At 42.8% G+C, this 13144-nt stretch overlaps 1 protein-coding gene across 8 annotated transcripts in view; it reads right to left on the minus strand.

Moving 5' to 3' along the window:
- LOC122542284 (myocardin-related transcription factor A-like) overlaps positions 1–13144 on the minus strand; it is a 194307-nt gene that overhangs the window by 25168 nt on the left and 155995 nt on the right. For all 8 annotated transcript variants that reach the window (XM_043679876.2, XM_087978344.1, XM_043679872.2 and 5 more), the window contains 2 exons: positions 11376–11537; positions 4013–4185 (listed from right to left, as the gene is read on the minus strand). In XM_043679876.2, coding sequence (XP_043535811.2) covers positions 4013–4185; positions 11376–11537 — 335 coding nt within the window. The remainder of the gene's footprint in view (positions 1–4012; positions 4186–11375; positions 11538–13144) is intronic.

The raw sequence follows: 13144 nt of genomic DNA on the forward strand, positions 1-13144 counted from the left end.
TGATAGAACCTGTAACACTCTCCCAGGTCAAGGAAGCCACAGTTAGATGCAAGATTACATTGTTTTTCTGCAGAAAAGAAACACTGAACTCATGAGCAATGCTTTCCCATTTCCTACATCATGCTGCAGTCTTTTCTGAATCAGATAGCCAGGTTGGTCCAGTTCCAAGGGCAGTCTTCTACTATCAGTTCACATCAAAGAGCAACTACACGGTGACTTCAAACGTAAGCCATAACGGTGAGGGAAGGACCCTTCATCTTCAGCTGAACAGGAAGAACCACCTTCACTTCTAAAGCAATTCATTCAACCTCCTTTCACCCCAAAGTGTTTTATATCCAATAAACTACTGTTGAAAAGTAATCATTGCTGTAATGTAGGAAATGCAGCACTCAGCATGCCTCACAAACAGCAATGAGGCTATGGCCAGATGCACTCTAATAGTAAAGTTAGTGAAAAGATAAACATTGGACATTTCCCCATGAGGGTGTTAATGTCTCCCCTAAGAGCATCAACCTCGGGTTTTATGCTTAAATTCCTGAGTAAGCCCACAACTTTCTGACTGTGTGACAACAGTGCTAACCACTCAGCCATGTTTAGGCTGAGGCAAACCCACAATGCCAGAGTTAGAGGGCTCTTATCCACACATTTCACCAAAGTGCCCATTTCCTCAGAGACACCAAATGCAGACTGAATGACTGCTACACAGAAGATCTCCTCTCATTTGTGAGCATTAACCTAAATTTCCATAGGTTTGTACTTGGATTCTCAAGCTTACTCAATCTGATATCTCTGACCTCAGCCTGCTGCACCATCCCAGTGAAGTGCAATGCAAGCTTGATAAACAGCATGTTATCTTTTGAGCAGGCACTTCATAGCCTTCTAGACACACTGGATTCAACAACTTTGAAGGATAAACACTGTCTCACCATTTTATTCTCTCCCCAATGTTCCTAAGCTAAACCAGTTCCTGCTGACAGGGCAGCCACTTACAGGCAGCTGTCGGTGCTGCAGTCAAATAAAAATAACCTTGCTGCAATGTGCATTTGGCCCATATCCCTCCAAATATTTCTTATTCAAAAACTTATCCAAATGTCTTTTAAACATTGTAACTGTACCCTCATCCACCACTTCCTCTGGAAGTTCATTCCACACACAAACCACTGTGTAAATATAGTTGCTTTTCATATCCTTTGCAAATCTTTCTCCTCTCACCTTAAAAGTAGGCCACCCCTTGTTTTGAACTCCCCCACCCTAGGGAAAACACACCTGCTATTCACCTTATCTCCCTCATTGTTTTATAAATCTCTAAGGTCACCTCTCAACCTCCTACGTTCTAGTGAAAAAAGCCATTCACGTTTTCTGTGCCCCATGACTTTATAAACCTCTGAGGTCACTCCTCAACCTCCAAAACTCCAGTGAACAAAGTTCCAGTCCATTTTTAAACTCAAACCCTCCACCCCCAACAACAACCTGCTAATCTTTTCTGAACCCTTTCCAACTTAATAATATCCTTCCTATAACAGGGTGACAGGAACTGCACACAGTGGTCCACCAGAGGCCTCACCAACATCCTGTACAACTTCAACATGATGCCTCAATTCCTACACTCAAAGCTCTGAGCAATGAAGTCAAGTTTGCTAAATGCCTTAACCACCCTGTGTGTCTTGGGATGCAAATTTCAAAGAATTATGTACTGAACTCCTAGGTCTCTGTTCTACAACACTACCCAGGGCTTTATCACTAATTGTCTAAGTCCTACCCTTGTTTGTTTTACCAAAACACAATACCTCGCATTTAACCAAATTAAACTCCACCCAACACTCCTCAGCCCATTGACCCAACAGACGACTGCGCTACCCGATATACACGAAGCCCACTTTCCAGCAGTTGGGCCATAGCCTTCAATTTATGACACTTCAGGTGCTCACCCAAGTCCTTTTTAAAGGTTTGAGGCATCCCACCTCAGGCAGTGCATTCCAGATTCCAACCACTCTGGGTAGAAAAATAATCTTTCCTCCAATCCCCTCCAAACCTCTTGCCCCTTCGTCTTAAAATTATGTCCCCTTGTCATCGACCCTTCAACGATCTCATTTTCAGTTACAGATTGAAAGTGACCGGTAACAAGGATTAGAGGGAACATGAGGAAAAACCTTTTCACTAGAAGCTGGTGGGTGCCTGGAAATCATAGAGTCCCTACAGTGTGGAAGGAGGCCATTCTACCCATCAAGTCCATACCAACCTTCCAAATAGTATTCCACTCAGCCACACACCCCTACCGTATCCCTCTAACCCTGCATTTCCCATGGCGAACCCACTTAACATATGCATCCCTGGACACGGCAGGCCTATTCAGCATGGCCAATCCACCTAACCTGCACATCTCTGAATTGTGGGAGGAAACCCTCGCAGACACAAGGAGAATGTACAAACTCTACACAGTCGCCTGAAGGTGGATTTGAACCCAGCTCCGTAGCACTGTGAGGCAGCAGTGGTAACCGCTGAGCCACTGTGCTGTCTAGTTTTGGCGGTTCAAGCAGAAATCCTGTGGCCACCTGTCAGCACAGCCACAGGGCAGGTGCTGGGAAATGGTATTCAAGTGAATGGTTTGTGCAGTTCCTCCGCACCATCTTTCTGCCTGGCGGATGGTGCCAACATTTGATGCATAATCGAAAACAGTGTTGCATTTATTCCAAGTCATTTGGCCCTGCCAGCGAACAACGTGCCTAAATAAACAGTGAAGTATAATCCACAGATTCCAACATTTTTACATTCCAGAAAGATGTTGCAAACACAGTGGGCTTAATGGCCTCCTTCTGTACTCTAATCTATTCACAGGTCCAAAGGCCACAGACCTGAAAAGTTGGCTCCATTTCTCTCTTCCCACAGATGTTGCCAGACCTCCTGAACATTTTTCACACTATTTTTAAATTCAGATCTCTGGCATATTTTGCTTTTGCATTGCTGCAGCAGAAATTAATTATTGATCACCAAGGTAGAGTTACATTCAGCAGCTACAAGCATCTCTCGCATTTACGTTCCCACCACATTGCTGCGAGGTTATTTTTATTTTACAGCAGCACCAACAGCTGCCTGTAAGTGGCTTCCCCGTTGGTAGGTATTCAGTAATCTAAAACTCCCACTGACCTTCTCTTGGCAGCAGTGCTCTGTGATCCTCCATGACCTGCCATCAGAACCACCTCCTCTGTGAAGAGGGAGCTAGGGAGGCAACTTTTGACACTACTCACCCAGGAACCTCGAGTGAAAGCAAGGAACCAGCTCAATATGAAAGGCCACCTCAACCACGAGGTGAAAAACATTTTAGAAGCAATGATGCCGGCCACAGCTGAATAGCTCACCAAAAGGCAATATAAGCAAGAATAGATGCACAGAGGCCAGTTGCCAGTCCATGTAACTTTACACAGAATAAAGTGAAGGAAACAACAGCAGCACTTAAACGGGCACTTAGGAGTACAGAGCTTGACTACTGCTCTTAAAAATAAAGACATGGTTAAAGCTTTTCAGCTTACACTCATCAGGACAGAATTGCAAGAATACTACATCTCAAAAAGACAATTAATATTGCACTCGGCAAGAATGCCAAACTACATTGTTGGTTTCCTTTGAAATTTAGCATTCTTGCAATTCTGTCCTGACAAGTGCCAGATGAAAAACCTCACAAGCACATCTCGTTCTTTCAGCATTCTCAAGAGCAGTATTGTTTTGGAGCTTCCTCCGCACCATCTTTCTAACTGGTGGACGGTGCCAACATTTGATGCATAATCGAAAACAGTGTTGTCTTTATTCAAGTCATTTGGCCCTGCCAGCAAACTGCATGCTTAAATAAACAGTGAAGTATAATCCACAGATTCCAACATTTTTACATTCCAGAAATAAATGAAAGACTTATCCCAACAGAAGAGATCACAAATCGAAGTCAAGTCAACAATGATAAGTTGATTTTCTATATCAAAACGTAATTTAGGGAGCTTAGTCGAAACCGAGTGATCTGTACCTGGGTTGAACAAGAAAGAAGGGGATGGTATGGATCAATAGATCTTGCTTCTGTGGGGGATGGCAATGACCCCAATGACTCTTGGCTTCCTGGCTGCTCTGGTGAAAGGGCATCACTGCTGTCTTCATCAAACGATGAATTGTCTGCCAAGGCAGAGTACGGCACATGATTATCTGTGGGAGAAATTGCAACCACACTACATTAACAACTGGGCAGGGAAATTAGTTTCTTTTGGGATCGACTCCCCTGCACACTGACAAAAATTACACCCACAAACATCAAGCCGTCACCCCAGCCATTGAAGGCAGCTCTCCTCTCAATCCAGGCCACCTTAAAAATCAAAGAGTGCTTGGCCATGCAGTAAGATCACTTGATTCAAATCAGTCCAGTCAATACAGCTTGAAGTACAATCCAACAAATTCAACAATATTTATTGTTTCAGGAATTTAAATGGCACGGTGACTAGGTGGTTAGCACCACTGTCTCTCAGCGCCAGAGACCCAGGTTCGAATCTACCCTTGGGGGACAATGTGGAGTTTGCACATTCTCCCTGTGCCTGACTGGGTTTCATCCAAGCGCTCCAGTTTCTTCCCTCATTCCCAAGATGTGCAGGTTAGATGGTATGGTCATGTTGCATTGCCCGTAATGTCCAGGGATATGTAAACTAGGAGGGTTAGCAATGGGTAAGGCAGGATGACAGGGATAAGGGTAGAATCTGGGTGGGATGCTCTTTGGAGGGTCATTTTAGACTCATTGAACTTTCTTCCCTGCACTCCAGAGCCCCTTGCTCTCAAACTTGTGATTCAGTGCCTGGAGATCTGAAAGCACTCTAACTTGGGGCTTCATGAGGCTTCTCTCACAATGCCAGCAGCATTACCACCAGCGACTTCTTATTCCCACTCCATTCCATCATGCGCCTACTCAGTCCCGTTCCCATCAATGGAATCTCCTAGGAGAGGCAAATTACAAACACACTTAAAACACCAAATTGGACTGGAAAAGCCTGACTTTCTAAAGTCACTCTGAGAAGTGCGTGCAAATGCAAACAATACCTCAAATAGCAGCAATGGCTCACTTCAGTTTGGAATGCTATCCTGAAAGAACAGAGTACAGAAGACGTTCTCACTCAAGACTGTCACAATCAATAAAGAGTTCGTGAATGGCAACTCATTCTACAAGCATTTTCACTGTTGCAAATGAAAACAGGTTCATTGGGATTTTTTGTTTTTATTAAATTCTTCCAATTTTACTTCACTTGTTGCTGTCAACATACTTCACAACAACTTGGATTTTATATAGCACTTGATAAAATGCTATTTTGGCAGAACATGTTCTCACAAAATATGACATTGAGCCACATGACAGGAAAGCTTAGTCACAGAGGTGGGTTTTAAGGGGCAATAAAAGGGAGGAGAGAGGCGCAGAGCCACAGAGGCTTTGCACATTTCAGAGCTCAGAGTCTAAGGCAGCTGAAGACATGGGAGTGATGAGCAAGAGGTTAAATTTGCAGAAGTACAACAATCCAGGGTCGTTGCATGGCCAGGAACAATCAATCAATCGGATACAGGGCAGGGTGAGACCACAAAGGGACTTGCAATCAAAGGTTGAGGATTTTAAAATCAAATTTCTGCCATCACAGTATCAACAGCCCATTAAGTGAACAGTTTTAAACAATGAAAGGCCACCTTAAGATCAGGCTACATTTAATCAGCCTCTATTCTTCGAGTTGCCCAATTCACTGTGGAACTTGGGATTGCACTAGACTAAAACTAGATAAAATGCCAAAGATTGACTGTCCTTTCACTATAAGGGATTGGTCAACCAACAACCATCTATAAACATGTGGTTGAAAACTAAGGTGACATCTAACAATGGACTGCTGGGGACTGTGGCCATGCTCACTCAAATATCACAACTCTCCTTGCCATCTGTAATGCAGAATTTTAAATATACAAAAAAAAACCACAAAAATTGAACTTCACAACCTAAACAACAACAAACACTGCAGTCCAACTGAACACCAAGTGAAAAGGTCAGTGAGAATATTTCACCTCATTTCCAATCCTATACTGTTTCACACATTTCGCTTGCCAGATCCATATCTGACAGTGCCTAGGTTAATATGGAAATATCCGAAATAAACGATGAAAGCTTTACTTCCTGGATTTTGACGCCCACTTAAGATGAAGGATGCTCAGTGTTGGGGAACAGAGCATCTTCTTGTTTAGGGACATAGCGAGTTGGGAGTACTCCAAGGTCAGGTATAATGGAGCCACACCTAGAATAAAATTCCTCAAGCTCAAGTGAACTTGGCAGCTCTCTGCTGCTTTTCCCATTTAAATTTTGAGAGCCTGGAGCTTTGGAAAGGATCAACTCAGCACCAACTACTCAATGATAGGTTAGGGCTGCAAGCACAGTCAGCATGTGATGTTCACAAATTAACACAAACACACATTCACGCTTAATTCATGGTGAGAAGAGCTTCACGGTGCATGACTAGGAAAGGGAAGGAGTATATCTCTCTGCACCACTCTGCCTCTCAAACTTAAAATCTTTTTTGACAAATGGACAGCAGTAATTTGAGGATGTTTATGAATAGAATCATACGCACAGGCATTGTACTGGGAGCTAATTTCAGCTTCAAGTATGTGTGAATTAACATCTGACCCGAATCCATTCCCAACGGGCCTTGTTTGCTTGTGTTAAATATAATACCGTGGGAGGCAAGGTGTCTGAGGGGCAATGAGTTACAACAATGAGATCATAGCGGTGCACTATGCCAGAATGACCGAACAGGACAAACCAGGAATTGGCACGCAGCACATCACAAACATCTCCCTTGGTATGACCCATTCTGTGTTCAGTATACAGCTTTGAATGACACTGCACTGGCTGAACAGATTGATAGGTTGCAGTTATTTCCTACCCACAGTAAGCAATGTTATAAAATGATGCATAAATATGTCAGATAAGCATCCAGTTCCAGTCCAATAGACTTAGAGTACGAAAGCAATACAAGGGGATTGATCTTCATCTTTGGGATAGTGACAAATTTCTTCTTCAACTCTCAAGAAATTAGTACTACTGGAAAAATCACAAGAAGAACGAGAGTTTGGCTAGCGTGGGGCAGAAACAGAGCGAAAGACTGCTACTAATTGGGTTGATCTTTCAGCAAGCTGAAACAGGCACAATGAGCCAAATGACCTCGTTCTGTGCTGTACACTCTTAGGATTTGTCACGTTGCACATTCTTCTTTTACATGTCGCCTGGACTCAGAAGCAAACTGTATCAAGATTTCAACAATGCTGCCTTGTTGCAGTTTAAAGAAAAATCAGTTGTCAAAAAACAAAGGGTAACATTTGAAGTTGCTCCATTTAACATTCTAGAACTCTCCATTAGTCATCAACTCTAGATTGCTGTGTTTCAGTTTATTTAGAGTTGTATAGCTGTGCAGCACAGAAATAGACCCTTCGGTCCGACTCATCCATGCCGACTAGATATCCTAAACTAATCTAGTCCCATTTGCCAGCACTTGGCCCACATCCCTCTAAACCCTTCCTATTCGTGGATTCAGCCAGATACCTTTTAAATGTTGTAACTGTAGCAGCCTCCGCAACTTCCTCTAGCAGCTCATTCCACATGTGCACTACCGTGTGTGTGAAAAAAGTTGCCCCTTCGGTCCCTTTTAAATCTTTCTTCTCTCACCCTTAAACCTATGCCCTCTAGTTTTGAGCTCCCCTCCCCTGGGAAACAGACCCTGGCTATTCACTCTGTCCATGGCCCTTATCATTTTATAAACCTCTTTAAAGGTTTCTCTTAGCCTCCAATGTTGCAAGGAAAACAGCCCCAGCCTATTCAGCCTCTCCCCTATAGATCAAACCCTCTAACCCTGGCAACATTCTTGTGAATCTTTTCTGAACCCTTTCAAATTTAACAACATCTTTCTTACAACAGGAGACCAGAATTGAATGCATGCTTTTTTAATGATTTTTGTTTGGCAGTGGGGTCACTGGCAAGGCCAACATTTGTGCTGAGCAACCTTCTCAAATCAGTGCAATCTATCTCTTGTAGGTACCTCCATGGAGCTACTGGAAAGGAAGGTCCAGGATTTTAACCCCAAAAGGATGTTAGCGAGCCAGACAGATGTTTTGACAATTGGACAGTTTCATGATCACCATTACAGACATTCTTTCAACTCTGAATAAAATAATTTAAATGCTGCCATGTGGAGATTTGAACCCTAGTCCCTAGAGCATTAATTAAGCCGAATCTCTGGGTTGTGAATCCAATAACATTACTATTATGGTACTGACCCCTTGTATATGGATAGGTATAAGTTACTCAGAAAGCATGACTGTTCCCTCCTCCATTATACTACCCACTAAACGACAATACACTACCTCCAAGCTCAATAATAAGTAGCATGTTTGTTCTATTGAGATAGCGGCATAGGGGCATTGTGCTGTCCAGGTCAATACTCCAGAGTTGAGAGCTCCAATTCCACCATGCCGGCTGTTAGAATTCAAGTTACTGCATATACTTGATTTGGAGGCGCCAGTGTTGGACTGGGGTGGTACCTGGAGGAGGAAAGCTAGTGCTTCCAAATAAACCTGTTGGACTATAACCTGGTGTTGTGTGATTTTTAACTTCGTATGTACTCGAGTAATAGTTGCTCTCATATAAAAGTCAACACCCTATTTTTGGCCAAATAACCTGGAATTTTCCATATATCTCATATAAAGGTTGACCGTTGTTCTTCACAGATGACAGATTGTTTACGAGTCAGTGTGCCGACTGCCACATCCCGCTCCAGCTTTCCAGTCTGCCGGCTGCTCCGCTCGCTCCCAGTCTTCCAGTCCGTTGGCTGTTGTGTTCCGCTCTGGGTCTTCACAATTACCATAATTATTTTCTTTGTTCATTTAGAGACCAGTTGGGCGTCTGCTAATGACATGGTATGAATTTTGACAGGCATGAATTTCCGCCCCTCAAAATAGTATCCATGTAATAGTTGACCCAATAATTTAATTGTAAAAAGTAGTCAAAAAAAAATTTGACTATTACTCAAGTATATATGGTAAATTAATGAATAAACCTGTAATATAAACCTTGCTTCAGTAATAATGAAGTTATTACCAACAGTTGTAACAACAATCCAATTCACTAATGTTTTAGGGAAGGAAATCTACCGTCTTCACCCAGTTTGGTTTACATATGACTCAGATCCACAGCAATGTAGTTGACCCTTGATTGCCTCCCGACATCGCCCATCAAGCTATTCAATTATACCAAACGGCTACGAAACAGACTGCAACAATTTAAGTTGGCAGCTCACCATCATCTTTGAGTCATGTAGGGCTGACAGTGATGGCAGGCCTTGTCAGTGACACCCACATCCCATGAAATAAAGAGAGAAAAGCTGCTGGATATATGTAATTTGGACAATACGGGAACAAACAAGCAGCGACAAATCTATAAGATGATTTTTCAATGGACAGCATAATGCCAATGTGCTTTTCAAGAAACTGTAGACTGAAATGAGAAAGAACTGCTTTAAAAAAAAGATTTAAAAGGGTGCTGCAGTTTTGAAAAGCAAGCGACCTGATAGCCATGGCATGCATCGTAAATAACTGTTCAAACAAGCAGTCATTGAAATTTAAGTTGCTGAGGGTGATGTACTGCTAAAGCTCGCAACAGTAATTCGATTGGTCTATGGACTGGTGACCAGTTATTGATGACAAAGACCTTTGTTTGTCAGCAACTGAGAGACTGGGTCTTGGATAGCTGAACCTCTTGGAGCTGGGACAAAGTCAGAGAAAGAGAGAAGCATTCAGTTCTTTCTCAGCTGGGGATCAGTCTCTCTGTTTTCTGCAGACAAAACCAACTTTAAACCTGAAGAAAACCAGTTTCTGTCCTACAATAGTTGTTGTAAACTGGTGGTTTTTTGATTGAGAAGTCAGAAACCTTTTATAAGTGAACTGAGCACCTCGTGACTCTTAGCAACCAGCGTAAGTATCTGAAGACAGACAATTGAAGCGTCAGGCTGGCCAGCAGTAGAATCATAAGGATAACCTCAACAACAGAATTTAAGAACAAAGACTACTGAACTGTCTTTCCCAGCTGCCCAAATTTTACCCTATTTGTCTGACTGTCTGTGAGGGATTAGAGTTTATAAAGGGATTAGAGTTTGAATTAATTGTGATATATGCCAACAGTTTATTACTGTTTACCTGGGGCTAGTCTAATTACTTATAATAAACTAATTTTTTTTTCCAAATACAAACTACGGCTGTGATTTCTACGAACCACAGTCTGAAAGTCAGATAAATTGGGGAGCTGTGCGTAATTTGTAAAGTCTTTAAGTTTGTAACAAGCCAGAATAGCAGGGTATGATTTCCAGCACACTACCCAAAGTGAGATGTAACAAGATCAAAAGCTGGTTTGATTCCCAAGGGAGCACACATTGAGCCTGGGCTCACCAAATTTCACAGTAGGTACAGGCAATTTGGTATGGCACCTGAGTGTTGCCCGGGGTCACTGTGTGGGCGGCATGGTGGCACAGTGGTTAGCACTGCTGCCTCACAGTGTTATATTAGAGCTACTGATTGAAATTAACTACAGCACAACTGACTTCAGTGTGGCTGGGCTAAGAGAGGGTGAAATCCTACAAAACAGGGAGATTTCTACTCTTAAATCATTACCCTACAAGGGGTCAAAGCACGTACATGTTTTATATTGTGAGAGGATGGGATCAGATAGGGATTGGGCACCACAGGAATGATGAAACTGCTCCTGTTTGCTGTCACAAAGGCAGAATTTCCATCTGAATGACATGATAGAAGTGTAGGATGTAGAACCACAGCCCAAGCGGGTGCTGGGAGCCTGCCTCACGGGTCTGCAAAGTGAATTCTCTGCCAAGACTGAAAACTTGAGAAAAACATTCGGATCCTAGTAAAGTTGCACATGCCATGACCCAACAGAGACTCAGTCAGAGCTTTCCAATAAAGGCATTTTTCTTTTGCCTCAGTGTTGTCTCCTTCCTCCCAGAGCATCCAGCCATCGGGGCTTGCCAGTTGGAGACAATGTGGAGCCATGTCACTTGCCCATCAATCCAGCTCGATGTGCTCAGTATGAGTCACCACAGAAAAACCTCTGAATTTCCTTCCCCTTCCTCAAACATTGACAACTACTGAGGGACGTTGTCACATAGCAGTCAACTCTAGAAAGTTAAAACATATACCTTGATGTGATCACACCTGATGACTACTGAAGAAAAATAGGAAGAGGAACAAGAGAGTTATACTGTATCTTTACAAAGCAGCTGACAGATATGGTGCATTTACTAAAATAGTTGATCCACACTCACCTATGATGGCCTCTTTTACGCTGGAGTCCACTGGAAGGATGTTCTTCTCCACCAACTCCATGGGGCCAGGCCGCTGGGCAATTTTCTCATTCAGGTCGTCAGCTAGCCGTGCCCGCTTCAGCTTCATCTGAGTGGCTTGGAGGGAGGGCTCTGCCGAAGTTTCTGCAGGACATCAGGATGTACCCAGTCAATTCAATCTACATTTAGTACTTTGATACTTTAACAGCTCAAACTGGGATCGAACGCAACATTTACATCCTTTGGAAAAAAATTATTTCTCATCTTCAATCTCCAATCCCCTCTCTCAAGACAGGCATTGTAATAGGCAAGAAAATATTGGGGGTCGGGGGGGAACCATTTCCAGATTTTCACCTGCATCCAACCACTTGAAAACCAGTAAAACCATAATTGAATATCTCCACCTTGAGTCCACGCTGGGTCTGGGAGCTCACTAACTGGGGAACAATGGGTATGGATTTGCATCTTTGCCATGCAGGCGCTGGATGGCTGAAACTGAAAATGCTGGCAATGTTCAGTAAGCCTAGTAATACAGAGAAAACAAGTCAACATGAACTTTGTTTCTCTCTTTAACCTGAGATGGTGAATCTGTGAAATTTGTTGCCTCAGAGGGCTGTGGAAGCCAAGTCATTGACAACCTTCAAAACAGAAATTGATATGTTGCTGATTAGTGAAGGGATGAAGGGTTACAGGAAGAAGGCAGGAGATTAGGATTGAGAAACATACCAGCCACGAGCGAGTCTGGTGGAGCAAACACAATAGCTCGAAAGGCCTAATTCTGCTTCACATTTAATGGTGACAGACGCTGCCAGACTTGCTGAGCACCTGCAGCGTTTTCTATCGCTTAACTCTCTATCTCACCACCTGCAAACGTTGGCAATTTCTTTAAGCGAGCGCTCTGGAGTATAACTGTGTACAAATCGCATGTGCCATTCATTCTCTCCAGCCTAGTCATGGACCTAAAAGTCTAAAACTTTGATTCACTGGTCCAGAGATTTCTGAAGTGTAAATCAGATGTAATCGGTCAGAATCCTAACAACTTTGCCCTTTTGTTGTTGCATCCTGCTGTGGCTTAGGACACTTTTGCATTCTTCTTATCCTTAGCAAACCAACTATACTGCTCCGTCCTTGTACATCAACTTGCGATCCCACTTGACATCCATAATTGCGATTTTGCTTTAACAAGAGACTTTCTATTATTGCAAATATAGCCTCATGTAATGTCAGGATAAACAAATATGACCTTTCATATTAGATGCTAAGGCACAGTTTATATTTCAGCTTTTCTTTAAAGAGAAAAGTGGATTATGTTGAATTGCAACTTAATCCTCTGTATATGATTATGAAACCAACAGCTGTACACCATTGTAAGAAAGTTCAGATAACAGGGGCATGTCCAATGTGAGGAATTTAGGATGTGAGGATCTTGTTTACTCCAAGGATAACAGTTGCTGAGGAAGTTACCAACGAAAGTCAAATGTGTGAACAGGTTTGTGGATATTTCGACACATTCTTGCATGGAAAGGGAGCAGAGATTTGGGCTGGAAAGGTAACTGCAGTGGGTCAGAAAGAAACAAACTTGTTGACTTGAATGGCCTTTTGAAATTAAGAACTCTTTATTCAACACAGGCTGCTTCTGCCAGGACATTTGAGCACAGGGAACACAGTCTCACAACATGACTATTCAGCATGAGGTACTTCTCTTTTTTTTAAATCTTGCTTTCACATCCAAAACCACACAAGGGTTGCAG

This window comes from Chiloscyllium plagiosum, unplaced genomic scaffold, assembly GCF_037043375.1.
Source record: "Chiloscyllium plagiosum isolate Xiang-an unplaced genomic scaffold, Cpla_swu_hap1 HiC_scaffold_33, whole genome shotgun sequence".
Taxonomy (NCBI): Eukaryota; Metazoa; Chordata; class Chondrichthyes; order Orectolobiformes; family Hemiscylliidae; genus Chiloscyllium; species Chiloscyllium plagiosum.